Raw genomic sequence first — 23,478 nt, forward strand, 5'->3', positions numbered from 1 at the left:
TATACTTAAATAATATAGTTGAAAGTATGAGCTATGATTTCTGATCCTATTCTCCTATCTGTCAGATGGTTGGCACCGATATGATGTATTTTATTTTATTTTTTTAGATATAACTGGCTGATAGGTATATCCTCACGCTACAGGAGGCCAATGGCAATGGGCAGCCACTCTGCACAGGAGAATCCTCTCTTTCATTATGTTTAAAAGTTAAAAGAGAAAGCGGAGTAGAACAGACCTGCAGGCCACTCAGTCATGTGTGGGACTGAAGGAAAGTTAAAATAGCCTCCTTCTTTCCATCCATGACCCTCAGCCACGAGTACAGCACCTCCCCGACATCGTCGTCATCCTCTCCACCTTCATACACACAGCGGGCTCTTCAGCGGAGCACCAGAGGCCATATTCAGTGGAGATATAAATGCCTCGAGGCTTTGCACATAAAAGTGCCACAAAGAATGGGAAAATATTCCAAGTTGTGTTTAAGAATGGCACTGCAAACTCCCCGCGTTACATATCTGGATTTTGCGAAACAAGGCTCCGGCTGAATAAACCCCTGGTGCTTCCGACCTTCTCGGTTGTTGACATGGCCATCAACAAAACATGAAACATTCAGTCGAAAAAACACATATTTTTAAAGACAAAACTGGGGTTTGTATATTGAAATCAAAATAAGAGGAGGGGAACAAATCATGGCAATAATCCAGTGTGGTGTCTGACGGCAGCTCTTTGGGTCCATTTGGACGTGTAGAATTACGTATTTATGTGTTTAAGTATCATCAAAATTATCATTATCAACACCTCATACACTCCACGACAACCTCTGTGCTTGGCCAGGCCTCAGTATAAGCCACACCCTCTAAGGTTGTTTGCAATAATGATGTCAGTGACGGCATCAAACACTACCTGGATGTTTCCTGTGTCTGTGGCACAGGTCAGGTGACAGTAGATCTCCTTGTTGGGAGACCGGTTCTTACTCTCAAACTGAACCTGAATATATGCAGTAGCATCATCGTAAGTATTAGCACCTGGAGACAAACGAGAGAGAAAAGACAAGAGGAGCATGAACTACTTTGTACAAGGAGCAGCTCTGATGAAGAGCGAAGGTGCAAGGCTCACCTGTGTATTCTGGAAAACAGATCGTCAGTGGTGACTTCTTGATCTTCTCAGCAAACAGATCCTTCTTGTTGAGGAAGAGGATGATGGAGGTGTCGATGAAGAACTTGTTGTTACAGATGGAGTCAAAGAGCATGAGCGATTCATGCATGCGGTTCTGCAGGAAGAATAACAGTGAGGTCAGTTTAATACGAACTTTAAATTGCTTTGTCAACAACATCCGGTTTGCAGTTTGAATCATTGCTTGATCAAGTAGTCGCCAAGGAAACAATTATAATTCTAAGGGTTTATCTTTCAATGGTTTCATTTTGTTCAACGTAAATGAGGAACAGAACAAATAAACATTTTCCAAGATTAATATTTTTCTTGTTAAACCAGCCTCTAATCTGGCTAATATTAAATACACTTGTGTGCAATTTATTCTGGAGATGACAAAGAAAGTAACAATATAATGATAAATAAATGGTTTGTTCTAATTTTTCCTGCAGTGAAAGGCCTTTTTGTCTTGTACAAATTCTATATAAAACTAAAATTCATAGACACAAGATAAACGTTTTGCCACAATCAGTCTGTATATATAGTTGTCGTTTTTCTTTTTACATTTTACCTTTAAGTGACAGTAAAGACATGAACTGTGCACCAGAGGGATTCAGATTGGAGTAACTCAGACACACTTACGGTTGTTTCATCTTCATGGAGCACCTGGTCGTATCCACTCAGAGCCACACAGAAGATAATGGCTGTCACATCCTCAAAGCAGTGGATCCACTTCTTCCTCTCTGACCTCTGACCTCCGACATCAAACAGCCTGGAAAAAGGGCGAAACGTCAGTTCAGACACAGCTCTATAATCCCCGAATCTCATCTCAGACAGCAAAGGCCAAGTCATTATGAGCTGCTGCGAGTAGCCACCTGAAATGGAGATTTTTGAAGGTGAAGTGGGTTTCAACGATGCCAGTGGTCTTCACTCGGGTTCTCAGGATGTCCTGCTCTGTGGGCTGGTAGTCTGCCGCCCCGATCCGGTCTAGACTGTCCAGGTAGCTGATGACAACAGGGACAGACAAGGGATTAGAGGGCTGGTGTTTTTTTGAAAATGGGCGCTTTTTGGTGCTTTACTCACTATTGAGCGGAGTCGTTAAGCTGGTATTCACGGGCACGGTTGAAGCACTCCTGAGTTCCAGCGTCGGCCCAGACACGCTTCATAGCAGTGAGAAGCTCTGCAGAGTACGGCTCTGTGTCCTCCATACGGCTCACAACATCGCAAACCAGTTTAGCATCGGCCTGGAAGAACACATTTCATAAGCTCAGGGGAGGAGCTGTACACCTGTACCTTTATTGCTGATGTAATAAAAGATTAAGAAATGAATTGGACGCAACAATTATCTTAAAAAGAAAAATATTTATTTTTGTAGAAATGCCACATTAATGTTAATTATCATCCTGTGCATGTGAGGGACATCAACAAGCCATCAAATACAGGGATTTTTATCAATACTGGATCAGATTTTTGATTTCTTTCGCAATATTGCATTTCACTTCAGCTCCAGGTTATATAAATGAAACCTCGGTTTCTACAGGTCAGTTTTTCAGCAGGTAAAAGACTAACCTTTCGGTCCTTGTCCCCAAACTCAATCCCCAGTGAGTCCATGGCTCGGAGAATGGCAGCCAAGCTCTGGATGGTGTTGCTGTAGACCACAGGCTTATACTGCTTCACATCATCCCCAGAAAAGCCATCTTCATGGATAATCCTGCAGGCGTACGGAGATATGAGCAGAGGGACAAAACCCTGGACTAAACAGGAAAAGTCACACATGTCCATATGTTCCCCCAGCCCTACTCAGCTGTCTTTTCACAATAAAAGCTCCTTATGTTCTGGCCTTCTATGGATGTGAGATGATTCCTGTCTTATTTTTAGAGTTAAACCATATTTTATTGCACGTTTTACTGTTCACTCTCCTCATTCCTATGCTCTATACCGTGAATCCATCTTTAAGCGTGTCACTTTATAATGGGGCAGGAATTGATCACATGTGGTCTGTAATTGGGCAGTAATGTGATATTCTAAGCCATTTATAATTTATTATGGGTAATGGAGTGGAATCAGTCAGAGCACTAATCAATCACACTACCCAGTACTCAACATAGTTAAAGTCCTTATAATCGGGTCAACGTTAATTTATTTATCGGCACATCCTCACCTTGACCGAATCTTTAAAATGTCACTTGTGTTTTAAAACGGACCTGCAATCACAATTAAACTTGATATTTCGATTTGATTAATATTTGATGAAAAAAAGAAGTGTTTTTACATGTGCATCTCATCGGTGCACATTATGAGTACAGGTTTTATAGCAGAGATTAACCTGAATCTCCTCTACAACCATAGAAATGAACAGGTTTATAAACGAAAGCCTTAAGAGAAACAGTTGCGCTTTCGCAAAGCAACGATCAATAAATGATTGCAGGTGGCAGCTAATGATTATATTTGCAGATTCATTGTTTTTGTCTATAAAATATCATATTTTATGAGGTCTCAAGGTCTTCATGTGCCTGACAACAGCTGAAAACCTGAACATGTTCAAATTACGTTCAGTACAGTAGGAAAATAAATGACTAATCAACAAACTGATTAATTAATTAATCATTTCAGCTCTAAAATAACTGGGACAATGGTTTAAATGTGAGGTTGTTCTATTTTATGTATTGTGAATTTAATGCATAATAAATTTTTAATAAATGAGTCTCACAAGACAGAAGTTTACAATAATCTACCTCTAAGGCTAACTTGCCGTTACATTTATTATTGATTGATCTGCATACGGTTGGATGAATTGTTTACTTAAAAAATAAAACTGCGTTTCTTTACATGATTATTAAAGTTAGATCTTTAGCGGACTAATCCGGAGACATCACTGACATTTCTGCAGCTGCGGCTCACTGGGTTAGTCCTCCATCACCAATCAATGAAGCTGCTTCTTGTTTAATTCATATAATCCACAAGTCAAATCTACTGTGTGCATCTTTTCAGCTCCTCCATTATTATGTAGGTCACATTTTCACTGTGGCCTTTTAGTGTCTGCCTCTCCTTTACAAAGAGCGAGTCCAACTGTATTAGGTACAGTTTCACACTCTCAGCCGTCATACTAACCTGCACAGTAAGTGATGATGATGATGAGCAGACAAATCACGGCAGAGCACGACATGTACCCTCCAATACCTCAACTTTATGACCCACTGTGTGTAGTAAAACCCATCCATCTGCTGGTCACTTAGGCTAAAGCAAGCCCTGAAAGTGTTTGTAAACACTATTTGGCCCAGAGTCTTGAGTTCAGGAGAGAGCAGTGAGTTATGGGCAACCAGAGACCAGAGGGAGGGTAATGAGGTGAAGGGAAGAGGAGGAAGCAGGGCATGGAGGCAGGGCGCAGTCAGTGCAGTGCAGGAAAGAGACACTGGGAGAGATGGTTCACAGGACCAAACATACAGGGACGGGCATTTTGAGAAATGAAACATCGAGAAACGTAACTAAGAGGTTTAGAGGAAACAACAACAGTGATTTAAAACGTCAAAGGGTGATTTAGCTTAGACGGGGAAGGTTTAGATGCGGTTTTAGAAGCCATATTTCTGCGTAAATCCGCTTTATAGGCAAAGTACTCCCGGCGATATCGGGCACTTAAAGCCATTAAGATTAAAAGCAGAGGTATTCACTAATGGAGCTGTAGTGACCTCACTGTAATTCACACAAACACACACACGCACACACACACACACACACACATACACACACACACACATAGGAACAACACCCACACATCCCCAGTCGCACACTCCCTGTAGTCAAGCAAAAGCCTCGTTAACTACATTTCAGCACCCAGGCGGTGAACAGCACCCTGGGACGCACCGGTGCGGCCTCCGCAGCCTCATTGTCTGTCTGCAGGAGGAGCTCGAGTCACCGGCACTCCTCCGGGGCTACGGCCTCTCGAAACATGGCGGCTCAACCTGCCTTAGCACAGATAGGGAGGCGCAATCTCGGGCCTTTCACTCTGCCTGTGCTTGAGATGATCAGAATGAGCCAAAAAAGGGAGACTTACTTCATCTGTTTGACGATGGTGCTTTTTCCGGACTCTCCGCCGCCTGTAAAGAATGGAGGGCAGAGTGAGAGCCGGCAGTGAAATCAGTACCACGGAGAGCACCTCCGCCCCATGCAGTCCCACCACTAGTAAACCGAGCCGCGCCGAGGCGCAGCAGCCCCGCGGTCGGAGACGCTCTTCTCTTACCGAGTAGGAGCAGTTTGACGTCCTTGGCGGCGACCATCCCGTCCTCTTTCAGGTTTTTCTCGATGGCCTTGCTCCGGTCCAGAGCTGCGCGCTCCTCGGCGCTCAGTGTACATCCCATGTTTCCAGGAGAATGAGCAATCCCGTCTTCTCCCCGGTCCGCCCTGTCCCTCGCCGACTCTCAGTCAGTACGTTGTCTCTCACTAGCGCTCTCCTCTTGCGCTGACTGCTACAGCATTAGGCCCGGATTGAGGGCGAAACAGAGCCGGGATCCCGAAACGGTGCTTTCTCCGTGACTGTGTGTCTGTCGCTCCGTCCCCTCTCTCAGAGGGGGTTGGGGGGTGGGGTCGTTGTGCTCGAGCCTGCGGGGTTGGGGTTGTTGTTAGGTGGGGAGGGGGTCTCTCTCTCTCGCTCGCTCTTTTCCTCTTTCTCTCTCTCTCTCTCTCTCTCTACAGGGCGGCGCTGGTGATGATGACAACGAGCGCGAGCGATTTCATGGTGTATCTCTTCACGAAGGCAGGGCGCGAGAGGAAGAGGAGGCTGCGCGAGACTCACCTCGGGCTGACAATCTGTCTGACGTCAGAGCCGAGCTCTAATCACGTCCGCTGAAAGATTATTCAAATGAAAGAGCCGTTTAAATGGCCCACGTCGTCCTCTGTTCTCGCGACACATTAGCCGAAACGGTGCTGCTGTCGAAAAATTAAAACGATCTAACGTGGTCACCGTGTATTCTCCACGGCCTGCGTGACGTGCAGTCGTGTCAACATAGGCCCCAAGCACACGCGGTGGTGGACACGGAGCACCAGGTGAACAATTACATAAAATATAGCAGGATAATCAGCTGACGAGCTGCCGTAGCCTACAACAATGTAAACAACACAAATGGAAAAACGACCTTTAGGCTCCTTAAGTGAAATTAGCACTGCAGGAATACAACCCTATATAAATAATAGATATTCAGTGTAAAAATACTTAGCCTAGTGTGTGTCATAACAAAGCAACAAACTGTATTTATAGCCTCGACAGGTGTAATAATTAGCTTAATAGCAACAGTACCATTAAACTTCCATAATAAAGTAGCCTACAATACTGCTACACTGCCGAGTGCATGTTCAAACTACTGTTTGAACTGTTTTAACTAATAATAACATTACAAATAAAGGTTATTTTTATTATTATTCCGTATGTAAAAACTCCAGGGAAGGAGAAATATGAAAAAAATGATCACTTAATTGTATTTGAGTAAATGTATCTTAGTTATCCTCAGCCCACCACAAACATAGGCCTATATCTGTATATGACTAAAAATGCCATATTTAATATCCAGAAAAATATTAGCAGCATCGTATTTTTAATGAGTGAGCTATAATTACTGACATATTAACATGAAGCATTATATGTTTTGGCACAGGTCTGGACGAGGTTATGTTATATGCTGCTGGGCAGTTTACCACATTTCATGAGATGACCATAGGTTTAACATCTACCTCCTTAAAATCTGATGCTAAAGGTGTTAAATAAATGTAAACGAGTAATGAAAATAGTGCAATATACAGCTTGAGAAAATACAACAAACACTTAAAAGTACCTAAATATAGTGTTGAAGTGCAGCACTTACTTTAATTGCATTTAATTACTCCTGCATATCATGAAATATGTAATCAGACATCATTTATTACTTAGGATTAATATTTAGGATTAAATTATATCCATGAAAACGTGCAATATTTGTGAGTGTACATAAACGGCTCTTTATGTTAGAAACAGGCAGCAATGACCTCCCTTTTATTGGCATTAGTTACAGCACTGGTCACACATAAAGAGATATGTGTTTATTAAAACTGTGCATGTCTACGTGGGGGGTTGTAGCCATACCATAAAGCAGAAATAAGTGTTTTTGTGAGTGATAAAAGCTTCTAATCCACACATCACATCTGGATGGATGGTCAAGTGGAGTAAAAAGGGGAGGGTTGGGTTTTCAAAGTGGACTCTGAATGGGCTCAACATTCAGTGAATCTCCTCTTTGACAACCATAAAACCTCCACAAACCCCTCAACTAGACTCTCGCCCTCTCCGCCCTGAAGCTTCCACAACGTGACTCAAGCAGCGGCACACACATTCATCAGTAACATCAGTAATCAGCATTCAATCATATGAGCATGTTCACGTGTATGTGATGGAGAGGGAGGGAGGATTAACACCAAATTATACCTGAGGGAATTTTGACAAAGTGATGTTTTCAGTTTTAATTATACTAATGCATCAAGCACAAACATGAAGACTATTTTAGTTTGCACAACCATTTAATTTGTATGCACCAATTTTGTAGAAAAAGAAATCAATAACTGAGCACTCATTACAGACGACACCTGACAGGTTCCATCTGTAAATTGACATAAAGAAGACATTCAAGAGGTATAAGATGACAACAGTTTAAACAGTGCATTAAACTTATTACAGCATTCTTTTAACAGTGATGACAGTTTATTTCATCTAAATGAAACCAATTATCAATAACACTAATAACCGATTAATTTAATATATGAGTCGGTTCTCACAGATGTTAACATATGTTCACACAAACTATCTGAAACGTGCACACTCTCCCACACACTCACACACGCACACTTGGGAATGATTTTAAACGTGAGGATGACAATCAAGAACAAACACACTGTGTATAAAAGCAGACAGGACAAAGTCACCACTCTTCATGCCTTCATGCAGAGAGGGCCTGTCCCCTTCAGTTTTCACGACTCGTACATAGAGTTACTCTTGTGGCTGCACGTCCAGAATATTTTCAGCCAGGCTAGTGAGTCTGCAGTCCTCCAGTGCTTTGACCAGTCGGCTCAGCTTGGCCGCCCTCCCCTCTGCCTGGATGAAGCGGCTGAGCAGCTGATAGGCTTGCTCATACAGCCCTTCTCTCTCATACTCGTAGGCCAGGTTGTCTATGGCGGGACCCTTCAGAGCGCGGCAACTTTTCCCCAGGGCCCTACCAACGTGCTTCCACTGACGGCCCACTCCATTAGAAAAGCTCTGAACATCTGCCGGTGTCAGCATTCGGTCCTCTGGCGGGCCAAAGGACGAAGGATGAAGAGAAAACATTAGTGTAAACTGTACTTACAGTAATTGTGATTGCACTGAATTACATAAACTGTGATTTATAAACAGATGTATATAACTTTTCATTATTTTGATGTCCTTAAAGCAATATCAATAAGATTCAGGCCATATGGGCGCAGGGATTATATTACTGTGATATTATTATATGTTAGCATGTTGCTACTTGGACACAGCAGGTATGGAGCAACATTAACAATCCATTGCAACATTAACAATGCTTTGTTTTGGTCTTCACCATCTACTGAGAAATAACTCTTCTAGAGAATAGACAAGAGAAGAGACAAGAAGAGACGAGAAAAGATGAGATGAGAGAAGAGGAGAGACGAAAAGAGATGAGAAGGATAGAACAAAACAAGAGACATACGATAAGATAAAATAAAATGTAAGGTGAGAAGAGGTGACAAGACAAGAAAAAGATGGGATAAAACTGGAGAAGACAAGATAAGATATCAAATTAGATAAGATGAAATAAGATATGATCAGAACAGATCAGAAGCTGATGACTAAGTGAAGAGGAAGGCAATAACTGCAGAGCGGAAAACCAAAAGAATCATCTTAAGGAGCTGAGAGAAAATACAGTCCAAGCTGCCACTATGTGCCTCCCTCCACATTACATATATGAATCTTATTCATGATTAAAATGAAGATAGTGATTAGTGCAGCTTTAAAGTTTTATATTTGCATAGTTGGTGTTTTAATAAAGGCAGAGTTTTAATAGCCTCTGTCTGTCTTTTGCTATTTAAATATCTAAATCACATATCCTTGTCCCATCCCAGGAAAACAGGTTAATGTGTGCTCATGTATTTTATTTTATTTTATATGTAGGCAGTTCTGTTTTGTTTCATAGCTTTAGCATCAAATAAGTCCCTTATAGATAAGCTACCACCTCAATAAGTTTTTATTTTTTTTAACTTTGGTTGACCTACTATGAAATCCATTAAGATACATTATCTACTGAAACTAATCTCTTCCCAAACACTGGCCATTAGATCTTTCAGCGAAAAGTCTGGCACAACATTTGCGAAGAAACACTACACATGAAGATAAATATGGCTTCCTTGACTCACCAAACACTTTGTTCTGAAACTTGAAGCAGTTGCTGGGAACGGAAGACTGTTCCTGTGTGATGGTGGTGGACGGCGGGGCAGGACCGAGGGCCTGAGTCTGCAGCTGCTGCTCCAGGTGATCTATCTCCTCATCGCGCAGGCGCTCGGGCTGACAAAACAAAGACAAAGATGACTTAAATGGAATAAAATGTACTTTAATGTGAGGCCACACACTTCAACATTAAGAGAAAATGAGCTGTAATTTTTGCCAACAACAAAAAGCTCACCAATGTTAATACGCATTGCCTTGTCAGACAACAGAATAAAAAGTGTGTAGAAATCTACAATATAGAAATTACACAAACATTTTAAAACATCTTATATACAGATATATGTATATGTAGCTTGTATCCAGTATTTGGCTGAACTAAATCTGCAGCCGTCTAATAAATGATCAGGCTTAGCAGAGAGAACAAACTTTAACTCAGTTGCAGTTTATCAAGCTAGTAACAACTATCCTGGATCAAGACTTGTGGACGTACATTCACGTCTCAGATATGTCAAGCGGGTCAACAAACTGAACCACCACAGTGTAGGTTTACCTTAAAAACCCGACACACCGCTCATTTCAACCTGAATCGATGGTTCAGTGCCACAAGCGCAGAAAACAGCACATATGCCAATAGTGAGCAAAGACACAAAAATATATTTTACACAGCTTGAACTTAAATCTTACACCGCAGTATGCCAACACAGCTAAATAGGTTTAGTGTTGGGTTCAGTGAGGCTGCTTTCACCACACAGAGAAACAGCGGATCAATCAAAGATTAATAGGAGGGATAAAGAACAGGGACATTGTACTCCAATTCAGCTAGCAACCAGCTACTCTCAGGAAACACAGCGTACATGAGATCAGCTGTACAGATTGTTCAGTCAATTCACAGAAAAAAAAAATACTTAATGGTACCTGGAGCAACTAAAAATGACTCAGACTAGATATGATAGTGATTGGTTAGGCCAAAAATAAATCCCCAGAAGATATGTCAGGCAAACTGAATAATGTGAAACATTCGCTCTGGTTGTCAAGCCAAGGACCAAGTACTTGAAAATTTGAAATTCTGGCGCTCCATTTAAAACCACCAAAGACCTGTCAAACAGAAACAGCAAGCATACCTGTGAAAGGTGGATGTGCTCCAGGCAAAGCTCCAGCTTATCCAGACAGAGATCCAGGATATGCGTGCCGGCCTTGAGCTGGGTTTCTACAGTGAACTCCTGGGGCAGCGTAAGGAGACGGGAGGCGTGCTGGGAGAGAGACTGACGCACTGCTCCAGAGCTGTAGCTCTCCAGGAACTGCTGACATGCTGCCACATCCACAAACTTCACCTCCACCCCCAGGAAGGGATCAGCATCATGCACCTTTAGGATCTCATAACCACCCAGACCTCCTACAGAATCTGGCCATGGAAAACACTGGTTAATGAATTTGACATCCTAGAAAAGGTTTCTTCTATTCTGATTAGTATACAGTATCAGACATGCCTAAAAGGTAGAGTGTTCACCTATAAGTGTCAGCTTGATGACTTTGAAAACGATGAATTTTCCTTGTTGGTTTTTGTAGAGAGAAAGCAGATCCACACCAGGATAGAGCGACTGCAGAAACATGACGGCACATCCCGTCCACGGCCCTCCATCCACTGTCTTGTCCGCCATTGTCTGAACAGATTTTGAGACTCACCGTAAGTTTCATAGAGCACATGAAACCAGTGAAGTGTTTAAAACTACTATAAAAAAAACTGAAAGAAAAATAATCATCTCCACTTGTGCACTTATGTAAGTTCTTTATAACACATACATGACAGCTCTGACAGTTGCTAACGACAGGATATCTGGACTTACAGTGCAAAGGAGCATTAAAGAAACAATGTGTACAATTTAGCTGCATCTAGTGATCAGACTGCAGCCAGCTGAATACTCCTCCTTCCTCCCTCCCCTTACAAGCATGCAGAAAAGAAGAAAGACCCTCTCTACAGCCAGTATTCGTTATGTCCTTTCTGGTCTACTGTAGCAACGTGGTAGCTACAGGAGATAATACAGTAAAACAATTTTCAAATTTAAAATCACTGATTTCTGATTTCTATTAATGACTATGCAAACCCCAGAGCCCAACGATTCAAAGGTTGGGTTAGTACTAGAAAATGTGGGTAAACTTTTATTGAGCCATTCAGCTAATTTTCAGCTAAAGTCTTGAGGGACCTAGGGGCAGTAATTTCTATGGGACTAACAATGTACTGACACTATTACTATTACAATTACGTGACTTTCAATGACAAGGCTGCCAAACATTCACTGGTTCAGGTTATTAAAGTTGAGGATTTGTCTCACTGTAAAATAGATGTCTCCTGAGTTTCACTGTGTTGATCAAACCAATCAAGGTGGCTGTCTGGTAATTAATACTGAATATTGGCCAATCCAAGTGTTGATCTAATTTTTTCATTATTATTATTTTTGCATGTTTTGTAAATAAACAAATTTCCCTCTCCTGGTGATTGATAACGGCTTGTATTATCTTACTTGTATTCTCTTCAATCATGTGTGCACTGTGCAACTGTATCAGGCACAATAAACTTACAAATCACCCCAATGTAGGCCTAAACTGAATGCTTTTTAACTAACAGTTGAATAGCTTGTCAATGCATTAGGACCAAAATACTTGCCTCCATGCTTTTCATTAACTATTTTCATGTTATATTATGCATAAAAGAAAAACCGTCTTCATGTGGAAAATAATAACAGTAAAGAAACTCAATGTATATTGGATCTTATCACAAAGTAAATTATAATTTTTGCTTAGAGCAGCAACATGACACCATACAACAAAAATATCTTCTACCACACAGCTGATACGTTTATTAATGTTCTTTTACACTTGGATTTAAATACAAAATTCAGGCCTGGCTACGTGCTCAATCCATTCAATTAATTTCAAAAATACATTGATCTGCCCTGATATCGATATCCAGATACTGATCGAGACACCCCACAGTTAAATTGTGATCGTAGTTTTGTCATTATTTTATAATATTACACACTAAAAGATTAATCTATTTATCAAAAAACATTCATCACCTCACAATATATCAATAACTGATACTGCATTAGTTTTAGCACTGAACTTCTGACTGCAAGTCCTACCTCTCCTTTAATCAGCAGATAACGTTTGTAATCATCCACACAACCTGATGAGGAAAGTAAATCATATAACTGTCTGGACCCGTGACAGCAAAAAAAAAAAAAAGTCCACTGTTGTCCTAGTGGTTGATTGTTGTTGTGGCCTTAGTACACCTTATCCTTTTTTACCCCAGCCTCCTTTTTGAAACCCTCATTACATAAAAACATGTTTAATCTCATTCCTCCCCTCCCCCAGTCCAGCCCCTAACTCCTGTACTCTGGATGAAACACTGTGACATGCTCACTCTCTCTTGGTGGCGTCTCCATGCACCCTGACAGGGCGCGCTCTGCGTGAAGAGAGCATCCTCTGAGCTGGATTATATACTCATATTTCATATTTCACTAATACACAGTATGCTTGGATACTGGGTCTACAGGAATGTCCACAGTTTAGCCAGTATGTAATTATGCGCTATCCTATCTACCGGTACTGAGGAAGTATAGTGTGAGATTAGTTCTCCAGCTGTATGAGGATTAAGTGATCATCAGGAGCTTAAAACATATAATTTATCTTTTGCTGCCAAAAGGCCACCTCTAGTATTCCCTGAACAGCTTGTCTGGAATTTTGGTACCAAAATATTTGATTCTTACAAGAATATGGTTCAAAAAACTTTTTTTTATATAGATAAAAATTGTGATTATGCAAACTGACCTAATGTTTTATAGCTCCAGATGTAATCTCAACAGGCCATTAGATAATAGCAAAAGAAAACCCATGCAAAACCAAATGTCATCCAGCATTTTTTTTTCAGTGCCAGTGAATTTGAGTATTTTGTGATGAATCATTTAGTATACATTCTCCCAGCTGATGTTCTCAAATAGCTTGTTTTTTCTGACCACGAGTTCAAAACCAAGAGACAATAAATAATGTTAGAAAACAGAAAGTGGAAAATGAGGAAAAAGGAAGTCCTAATTTTCAGCAAGATCAGACAATCTTTGACATGTTCCCTTGATTAATCAGTGTAATCATTTATCTCATCATTATCAATTGTTGAAAAGAGCAGGCAATTGTTTTTTCTGTCAATCGACCCATCAATAACTAGACATAAAACCTATTTCAATCATGCCCATGCACAGTAGAGTACGTACATACAGGTATCCTGGAAAATAAAATGAGAAAACGTTAACGCAAATCTCTATTCTCGTGTTTACAGTAAAGCGCCTTGTTGTCAAAGAAAACATGCAAGATGTGTTGTTTTCTAATGTGCACACTTCTTGACTTATCTTAACTCAGAGGGACTTTTAAGAGACTGTTTATGGTAACGATTCATTACTTAAATAAAGTAGTGTGCGTATGAACTATCTGGTATGCGGGCACACCACAGACATGGAAGTCAGGTTAAACTGGACGACAGTGTGGGAACTACAGGATATCGCCATGCTCCATGTGCTAATATAGCAGCATAAGTTGGTTGTACCCTGTTGTAACAGGAGACATGTCAGTTGAGCGAGATCGGTACAATACATGCTTGCAGTCCTGAGAAGAGGTATAATCAAGCAGAACAGGAGAAAAAAATTGTGGAGGTGGAATATGGGTGTGGAGAGGTGTAAGATAGAGGCATCAAATCTATCTTAAAGCAATAGTCACAAGGAAATGTAAAAGTATATATACAGTACATATGGAAAGAGTTGAAGCAATTTTAGGCATTGCAGTCTGATTTGCACAATCAGAGATCCAAATCACAACTTGAAAAGTGAGCAACAAAAATGTAATACAGACAAGGAGTCAACTGTCACTGTATATCATTGGTGCATGTCATTTTAGTGTGCTGAAACATTTTAACTAATTGAGCGACACAACACTGAAAACTGAAAAGCAAAAAGTCCAAAATCTGAAAGGTTTATGTGTGGCTCCAACAGTCTTAATCAAATCATCTTCCTAAGAGTTTGTAGATTCAAACTGAGTTTGATGTCTTTTCCTGCGGAGTTGCAGATGAAAGAAGGCAACATGGAGAATATTCCTCAACAGTAGTTAATGAAAAGACACTGTGTACACTGCCTTCCACTGCTGACATGTTGGAAAACAATCTGTTTACAGCCACGAACAAGAAAACAATAATAGTGAACAACGGAAGAAATAATGTACACATGGACACAATATTCTTTTGTAATGAATAAATAATTCTACATGAGGATGGTAGCGATTGTAACTTGTATAAAAAGTCATTGCTAATCTGTCTTCATATGGAGATGGGATGTTTTCTGTACATTCATTAACGGTTTATAACTGGCAACCTGTCCAGGCCAATGACAGCTGAGATAGCCAGCTGTCATTGGCCTGGACAGTCTATGGAGCATGTCTTTGGACAGTGGTAGGAAGCTGGAGTACCTGGAGAGAACCCACGCAGACACAGAACATGCAAACTCCACACAGAAAGGCCCCAGTGGGCCTGGATTCAAACCCGGAACCTTCTTGCTGTGAGGCATCAGTGCTAACCACCACGCCACTGTGCCGCCCATAGACTGGTCAATGCTAATAAATAATTTCCTACTAGCTTCAGTTATAAGACATTAACAGGAAATGTCTGGGTTGTCAGATTATTGGACATCCTCCTCTAAACTCGTTCATTAGCTATACTAGAGAAAACAAAAGCATTCTAACATCCATACATACATAATCTTTTATGATGGTCTTAATATTCAGTTGATGTTGGAAGGTGGTTATTCAACTGCATGATTATTTTGGAGGATGTAGTTTGTGGTGCCGTTAAACTGGATTGAATTAAACACTCAATTGTTCCTATTATTTAGCCTAGCCCACTGACTAAAATGTAGTTGTCAAAACTTAAATGCATCAAAAATGAAAACAAAGTTCAATCAACAGCTCTCAGATATTTACAACAAATTCTGTATATCATAACCTTTATGAAGGTAAGATTTAGTGCGGGACTTTTATATTAGGATGCATTCGATTTCACTGCGTAGGCTACCTAATAAACTGGCACAAAGTGTATAAATATAGGAAGATGATTTATTGACACCTGGTCCGCTGCCTTAGCAAGACTTGTTAATTTTTATAGTAATATAGTAATTTTGTGTAACTTTAAAGACAGTGTCAAATATTTCTTCCAATGAATACAGCTACAACTTCCACAAGACCAACTAAAGACGTGGTTGCTACGCAACTTAGACGTACAGGTACAAGTGAGTTTCGGCTACAACAGGTGAAGTTAGCTAGCTACCAGCCGCAATGTGTAACTTTTATCGACAGTGTCCCTGCAGCACTAGTTTGACTCAACCGACCGGACACTGAACCCGTGTGTTTTAAATTACTACAGGCTCATGATGACAGGATGAAGACATAAAGTACGTCGGTGGTTACTGGGAGAGCTCGTGCTGGTGAACCTCACGTAGAGTAGATACAACTGCCGTAAAACTTCGCCCACACTGCGACCAAAAGAGTTTTACTGAGGAGCTAAAGGACACGGGAACAAGCACATGGGGTTTCTAACATGGTGTCCTTTTAATTCGATGTGAGGTAAAACTTTTTTAAAGTCGATACAAACTTACCTTACAAACTTTGTTATATTGTTCGAAGACGCTTCCTACTGAGGGATCGCACCCACTGACACAGTAAGAACTTCCTGGCCTCCCATTGGCTGAGCAGACATAAAAGCGCGATATGATTGGTGGAAACCAACAAGCCGCCTGGGGGAAAAATCAAGACGGGAAGGAAGTGTGTTTTTTCTCTAATGTAACCACTTACATGTACGACAACTCGTCTTTGCATGATTTTATAGTCTATGTTTCCATGTTACCATTCCTTACGGTGGAAGGCTGATCATTATTTTGTATAAGAGTTAAAACTGATCACGTTTAAACATAGAAAAAATAAAAATTTAAAAAACGTAGAATGTACTTCTTGGTCAGCTGACCAAGTGATGTGGTTATTTAACTCTGTCGGATCCAAAGCCTACATAAATACTTCCTTATTAAATATCTGCAAAAAAAACATAATAAAAGACAAAAATATTTGTTTCCTAAAAATGGATTGAAAAATAATGGCCAACAATTCTGATAATCAGATTAATCTTTTAGGCCATTTTTCAGTCAAAATTACAAATAGTCCATGTTTTGGTTTCAGTTAGTTTTAGGTTAGTTTGTATCAAGTTTAAATACTTTGAGTTTTGTAATCTTCAGATGAGCATAGCCATTGTTTTTAGATGTTTCTCTGCAGACTTATAGCAATAACACATAAAGGCTTCCAACTGCCATGCATTGTTTAAGTGACAAAATATTTCAAAGGAAATACACAAGTTTGTTTAAATGTGCATTGGACATTTTTATTTATTAGTTTATACATTACTTGTCTTTTTTAGAGAGTTAGGATTATTTAAAAACAATCACAATTTCTTCTTTGTCATTAAAATGGATGGAACAAATCCACCTCAGTCAAACCTTGAAGGTTTGTGTCGACTGTAGTTCCAATGCCAGGAAATCAACACGCCCTAAAAGTCAGCTATCTAATCTAACTGAAAAGCCGCATCAGACTTTAAGAGCATTAAGCAATAGTAACCATGAATTACTGGCAAATTTCAATTAAAACCAGACCAAAGTATTTTTTTCTGCTGTCTCATAAAAGAGTGACAATTTTATGATGACAACAAAAACTATGTTTTAGCTTCTGTGGCTCAGATTGTATTACAAGTCATTTGTTAATTACTGTTGGTTCAATCTCTGGCTCTATGTGTCTTTTAGCAAGATATGACAAGAAACTCACGAACATGTATATATTTTATATATTTATTCATAGTAAACAAAGGAAAGGTCATAAAACCCTTTGGAGGTCGAGCTGCCAGCAGACTCAGAGGAACTGCTGTGGTTGACGTGTTTGACAAATCTGAGGGTCTCTTTGTCTCTGTAGACCAGGGCAAGGGAATTGTCCTCTGGGTATACAGTGAGAAGCTGTGAAGAAGGTGGAAACAAAGCAATGAGAATAACCCCAGAAGCGTTGCCCTCATATGTACCGTTACACTTTACTATACACATTAACCAGTACTCACTTCTTCATCCTCTTCATTAGCAACATAACATGTGAAGCCCCCAAACTCTGACTGCCAGTCTATGAGAGACAATTAAAGACATGTAACAATCCCAATACTGATGAACAGGCCGTTTGTGTGTGTGCGTGTGTGTGCTCACCTGCACAGCCAAAAGGCAAAACAAGGTCCAGAGCGTACTCTGCTCGTGCTGCCTCTCCATCATGCAACAGTGTATAGTTGCCATGAGACCATCGTCGCACTTCCCCGCAGCATACAGGAGTGCTCAGCTCTAAAGAATTCACAAAATGTCAAAGTAGGCAAACACAACTCTGACCAAATAGAAAAGCTCACAGTGATGCACACCTTTCTCTTTACTTGCACTTGCAGACGATGGTCCGGATGAAGACCCGGTGGCTTTTCCATCCTGTGCATCCTCTTTCTCCTTCTTCTCTTTCTCGTCATCATTATTTTCATCATCATCATCAGCAGGACACAGGTAGTGCAGTCGAAGCCCAGTGAAGTTGGAGAGAAGCAGGAAGAACGCTTCTGAATGAAGCAGCTCCCAACACGTACTCACACACTCAGGTAGGGTGTCCTGAGAAGCCACTTCGTAGCACCTGAAAGAACACGGATGAATTAGCAAAGATCTTGAATACAGTATGCAGGTCAGCATAAAAAAAAACAAGGTCAAATGATCCACCAAACATTACCCACCTCTTATTGGCTGGCCCTCTTTTTGTCCACTGAATCTGGGCAAGTCGAAGAGCTTCACTAACCTCCCTGAACTTTTCTTCCTGAAGACAAACGCTATCAGTCGGCAAGGAAAGGTGGACAATGGGCAAGACAGCCACAAAAAATATGCATAAGAACTTACCTTGAGAAAATCTTTGAGCTGAATTTCAGAGCTGTCTTCAAACTCCTCCTGAATCCGCTCTTGGTAGGAAATGTCCAAGTACACTGGATTAACCCACTCAAGCAGCACCGTCTCCTGTCATGAAAACAGACACAGCAAGTAAGTAAGCAGGAATGTAGACTGTCCATTAGAGGAATAGTCTGACGCCGTGGGAAACACACAAAGCTCCCTTGCATGTCTTCCTACATATAACCATCAATGAAACCAAAACATGTTTTTACACTATGAATATGATATACACTGAATAAAGAATATATAACATGTTAATAGGTGAGCTCTAGAGGTGCTGTTAAGAGGTATTTTTTACCTTTGGACAAAGTCAGTTTCCAGTATCTATTAACAAAGCTAAGATATCTGCCTAATGGCTCAGTATTCCCACATTTTTGACCTATTCCAACAAAGACAACACTTACATCTCTCGGTATGTGTGGATTCCTCGGGATGGGTGGCTCTAGGTGGCGGGAAGGACGTTCCAAGGAAGGTCCATGAAACCACCCGCTCAGAGACAGACGACACTTGTCCTGTGACAAAACTTCTGACACCTGGAAAGAAAAAAAATGATATTATCTAGATTTTCAAATGTATCATCTTCTTTGGTTTAACACAAACTAAAAACCAGGGCCTTACTTGGTGAAAAGAGACTGGAGAAACTTCAAAGAGGACCAGTGTGTTCCAAGAGGGTACAAGCGACTTCACGATATTCTGTGGTTGGAAATTACCTGATGACAAAGATGAAAAACACAACTCTGATGTGTGAAAGTGCAAAAATACACAGGCACATAAATACACAAAGTGGGATACTGACTGTCTGTCGTGTAAAGATCGAGGGTTCCCCCGTCGCTGCTCTGCCATGGTGGCACAAGATACAAAATGAAAGCAACACGCCTCCCCTCCAATTCATCGTCATGACACAAGAGAACATCTAGAGAGAGGACAGGCTATGATATATAAAATAACAGAATTCAAATAACATTCAAGAGAGCCTAAAATATATCAGACTCCCTGCTGCCTTTATGTTTTCAGACTAATCTCACCTGTGTATTCATATTTGGCACAAGAAATATCAACTGTGGACTCCAGCTCAACCCCCAACACTTCCCCGAGCCAGGAGCGGAAAGGCCCAAAGAGTGCTGCCCTAGAAGTGGTCACACAGAAACATTCTTACTGTGAAATTCTGAGCAGTGACAGTAACCTTTAACGTCATATTTTAGCAGCCCTCACCACACAGATAGGCTGTTTGACTGCCGAAAGCCCACCGTGACATTTTGTTGTGACATAAATAATAGATGATCACAAGTGGAGGCTGTTATTGTGTATGCAATCACAGTATTAATTCCCCAGGGCTGTATATCTTCTTCCAGTAGGTGTGGCACCATATTTACAAATGAGTATTTAAAAGAAATGACACATTACCATGCTTCCAAACAACACATAAACACAGCTTGTCGCAGTAAAAAAAAATTGCACATTATCTCTCTAAAAAGGAAATGTTTGTATATGATTTTGCTATCTGGGTAATAAATGAGTTTCAAAGGTGTCGCCTTGGGTCACGCAGCTAATTTTAGCCTTGATTTACACGCTGAGACGTTCATTTTTCCTGGTCTTGGCTCGAACACTGGACCTCTTGGCAGGTCTGGTAGCTTTCAGTAACAGCTTTGTTTCCACTCATTTGTCTGAAAGCGCCAACATTTGCAAGGCTGTGATGACTTGAACTGTAATCATATAGGAAGAGAAGGCCATTCTACTTTAACAAGGATTATTGTGAACTCGCAGACACTTGTGTGCAGCCAAATTGTCTTTCAGGTTTACTCTGCAGTCCTACAGTCATTCTGAATGTCAGTGCTGACAGAGTCGTCAGCACTAAATGATGGACAAATACTAATTAGGAGACTAATGTAATCTCTGTCTCCACCTGGTGGACTTGATAAATAAACTCTAAAATGTAGCTGCCATCATTTGATTCTTACACTGCTCATATAAAAAGATGTAAACCAGTGATGAGAAATATTGAAAACACTGACATGAGCAGTGATTAGATATAAAATAAAAATGTCCTGACAATTGTGACAGTTTTCTCAGGATGAGTGGTTCTTAATGTGAAACTTAATTTATCTACAATTTTCATCCGAAAACAAAGCCATAAGAGATTCATAAAACAAGAATAAAGCAATACCACACGCTGAAAATAGATGAATAAAATGATTTAACACAATAAAAGAAGCAATTATTAGAATTTTAAAAATAGCTAAATTAAAGCATAAGGATATATATCCAATTTAAAAGTCTGATAACAGAGATGGTTCATCATTTTAAAGAGTAAAATCTGGGCAAAAAGTGCGCAGTATCTGTCAAACTACAATATGTCGAAAAGCTGTTTCTATTTGGTCGCATGGTTGGAAAACAGCAACAAAATCAGAATTGCCTACAAACTGACCTTTTTCAAGCATGAAAATCACACGTGCAGCAATGGCTCCACGTCATTAAGTGTCTCAGTAAATCATGTAAGTGATGCACAGGACCAGGACCCTGGCGGTGGCTCATAATGTAATGAAAGGTAGGTTAATCTGTCAGGTGGCAAATATTGATTACTGTAAAACTGCACTTTAAATGTAAAAAGGTTTGTACGCCTGGTATCAAGGATTAACAGTGAATCGGGTGGTAGAGCAGTGGAGCTTAATTAGTCAATATGTTGCCCCCTTACTAAAGTGTATGTCCCAACACTATAGTAAGATAATAACAACTAAATGTGAATAAAAGTGAAGCAATTTTTACCATTTTGTGCAGCTTATTTGCCACCAGACAGAATGAACTACTTCAATTTAAATGACTTGTATTCCATTGTAGTAGCTGTACAACACAAAACAAGCTGTTAGTTACCTCAGACCTGCGATATGTGGCTCTATTCTCTTCTTCAAGTCACCTGACTGTACAAGAACAAAAAAAAAATCATAAACACATAGCAGTTGGAATAAATCAACGTGAAGATGAGTTTAATAAACACCTGTTTAAATTTGTACAGATCATTTGACTTCTCATGGAAGTTGAGTCCCAGCAGCTCTCTCTGTAGATTTTCAGCGAAGGTTTTGCTGCGGAGGAAGTTCTTGATGATGCAGTGAGGGAAAGGGTGGCAGTCCAGCTCTAAATCCCCTGCACAACAGATATACAGAGAATAGGGAGTAGGTCCAATGGTTTTTATATATTATGGACAACAAACCCAATGAATAATGAAGAAAAAAAAATGTCTACCTTTTATACTGTTACTCAATAATTACATGTTTCAAAATAGTGAGCGGTTTTATGGTTATTTTATAAACATACAAATAGTATGAAATAAAGCTAAAGCCAGACCCTACTTTTGTTTTCATCTAAAATCCCAATGCCTATATTATACATTGTCCTGACTGTAGCACCATAATAACAGGTTGTGTCCACTTTGTTTATTTGAGGACAGGTCTAATAAAAGATCTCAGCTGTCATATAAAATTGATGGATTTAAGGCAGAGAAAGAATTTCCTATGAGGGACCAATAAAGATACATATATAAATATGCAATACTGGCAGCTCGTGTTAAATAGAATAATGTATAATCCGTTTTAAATAAATCTCTATCCTGCTCTAGATAAACATAACGTATCTCTTTGTCTAATCTAAATACTAATTTATCATAAGTGCAGAAGTTGTTGGTGGTCTGGGGTGAACGTATTTGCCTGGTTTAAAAAGTTGTTACTAATATCTGCACAGGCCCCTTAAACAGTTAGTTCCTTCCTCACTCACCCTGGCTGTACTGAGTCCTACTGCTCCATGCCTCCTTCACGGCTCTCTTCACCTGCTCCTCCTCAACAACCGAACAAATTTCCGCTGTTTCTTCGCAGCTCTTCTTCTTCTTCTTCTTCTTCTTGTCTGTGTCGCTGCTCGCCGCCTGCGCTCGTTTAGACGCCATTACACAAACTAACCGCTGTCTCAAACTTCATGAAGACCCTTCAGAACCTGTTCACAGCCATAGACTGTACAGTTCACAACACGGACACCGTTGACGCGCGTGTACCTCCTCAGCTGCCACTGCGTCGCGGATAAATGACGTAATTTAAAAAACGACTCTTTCCGCCCCATGTACAGACTGTCAGGCAATACTGGTGAAACTAACAAAAACTACACTAAATACGAAACACAAGTCTTGCAAATTCGTAGGGAGATAACGTTTGATTATGACTTTTTTTTTTTAGGTATAAATATACACTCACTTGCCAGAACACTGTTGCTAAACTGGATTGAAATACACACAAAATGTTTGTTAACCCAGCCTAAAATGGGGTTGTCAAAATAATAGAAACAAGTGACGGTATAACAAAATACATTTCAATAATATTACAAACCACAGCTTCCAAAATGAAAACACAGTTGAATCATCAACTCTGTTATTTTAAACAAATGCTGAATACCACAGCCTTTTGGAAGATTGCAGGACTGTTATACTACATTGAATTTATTTTCCCTAGTGTACCCAATGAACTGGCAAGTGCATACCTCAGAAACCAGGTGAGGAAAACATGTAAAGGTATATTTACGTATTAATTGCAATGAATGGTATTGTATTAATAATCTGTAAATTAATAATGTGGATACTGGAATTTACCATTGATTTCACTGTTAGTGGAAGATGATTCCAGGGATATACAGGCACATTTTGTGACAATTGACATTTCATCATTCAGAACAGTTCTGAACAAAAATCCTAAACTAAACAGCTGTTAAAGCTTAAGAAGTGTAACGTCCTCGACTGATCTTTATTCCTACTCAAATTAAAGC

The 23,478-nt window shown here is 40.2% G+C and overlaps 3 protein-coding genes across 4 annotated transcripts; all 3 read right to left on the minus strand.

The window, feature by feature from the left end:
- Nucleotides 1-517: 517 nt before the first annotated feature.
- gnao1b (guanine nucleotide binding protein (G protein), alpha activating activity polypeptide O, b) lies at nucleotides 518-5,501 on the minus strand (the record flags this gene model as incomplete). The annotated part of the gene is made up of 8 exons (XM_084574898.1): nucleotides 518-1,022; nucleotides 1,114-1,267; nucleotides 1,789-1,918; nucleotides 2,022-2,150; nucleotides 2,230-2,390; nucleotides 2,716-2,857; nucleotides 5,198-5,240; nucleotides 5,384-5,501. The coding sequence occupies 8 exons, from the start codon at nucleotides 5,499-5,501 to the stop codon at nucleotides 835-837; spliced, it is 1,065 nt and encodes a 354-aa protein (XP_084431024.1). The 3' UTR covers nucleotides 518-834.
- Nucleotides 5,502-7,670: 2,169 nt separating this feature from the next.
- tradd (tnfrsf1a-associated via death domain) lies at nucleotides 7,671-16,335 on the minus strand. Of its 2 annotated transcripts, none has more exons than XM_084541320.1 (5): nucleotides 16,288-16,335; nucleotides 11,109-11,262; nucleotides 10,723-11,003; nucleotides 9,571-9,718; nucleotides 7,671-8,424 (listed from the first exon to the last, which is right to left on the minus strand). In XM_084541320.1, exons 2-5 carry the CDS (start codon nucleotides 11,257-11,259, stop codon nucleotides 8,150-8,152), a joined length of 855 nt encoding a protein of 284 aa, XP_084397446.1. In that variant the 5' UTR covers nucleotides 11,260-11,262; nucleotides 16,288-16,335; the 3' UTR covers nucleotides 7,671-8,149. The 2 variants fall into 2 exon arrangements, with proteins under 2 accessions (XP_084397446.1, XP_084397445.1); XM_084541319.1 differs by having other exon boundaries at nucleotides 7,671-8,448.
- A 472-nt stretch (nucleotides 16,336-16,807) lies between these two features.
- Nucleotides 16,808-23,332, minus strand: ogfod1 (2-oxoglutarate and iron-dependent oxygenase domain containing 1). Its single transcript, XM_084541425.1, has 13 exons — nucleotides 22,447-23,332; nucleotides 21,674-21,819; nucleotides 21,550-21,596; nucleotides 19,707-19,807; nucleotides 19,478-19,594; nucleotides 19,300-19,391; nucleotides 19,086-19,214; nucleotides 18,634-18,747; nucleotides 18,474-18,553; nucleotides 18,123-18,376; nucleotides 17,920-18,048; nucleotides 17,781-17,839; nucleotides 16,808-17,682 (listed from the first exon to the last, which is right to left on the minus strand). The coding sequence occupies exons 1-13, from the start codon at nucleotides 22,610-22,612 to the stop codon at nucleotides 17,521-17,523; spliced, it is 1,596 nt and encodes a 531-aa protein (XP_084397551.1). The 5' UTR covers nucleotides 22,613-23,332; the 3' UTR covers nucleotides 16,808-17,520.
- Between the last annotated feature and the right edge of the window lie 146 nt (nucleotides 23,333-23,478).

This window comes from Chelon labrosus (assembly GCF_963514085.1).
Source record: "Chelon labrosus genome assembly, chromosome: 3".
NCBI lineage: Eukaryota > Metazoa > Chordata > Actinopteri > Mugiliformes > Mugilidae > Chelon > Chelon labrosus.

Excerpts from the sequence above, each read along its gene's own strand:
- tradd (XM_084541319.1), bottom strand. The coding sequence starts at position 11,259 with ATGGCGGACAAGACAGTGGATGGAGGGCCGTGGACGGGATGTGCCGTC. Across the intron at positions 9,719-10,722 it reads AGCACATCCACCTTTCACAG|CCCGAGCGCCTGCGCGATGA; the intron begins GTATGCTTGCTG and ends TTGTTTTGTCAG. Across the intron at positions 8,449-9,570 it reads GTTTCAGAACAAAGTGTTTG|AGGACCGAATGCTGACACCG; the intron begins GTGAGTCAAGGA and ends TTGGCCCGCCAG.
- ogfod1 (XM_084541425.1), bottom strand. The coding sequence starts at position 22,612 with ATGGCGTCTAAACGAGCGCAGGCGGCGAGCAGCGACACAGACAAGAAG. Across the intron at positions 18,049-18,122 it reads AAGTGCAAGTAAAGAGAAAG|AGCTGAGCACTCCTGTATGC; the intron begins GTGTGCATCACT and ends TGAATTCTTTAG. Across the intron at positions 17,840-17,919 it reads TTTGCCTTTTGGCTGTGCAG|ACTGGCAGTCAGAGTTTGGG; the intron begins GTGAGCACACAC and ends TGTCTCTCATAG.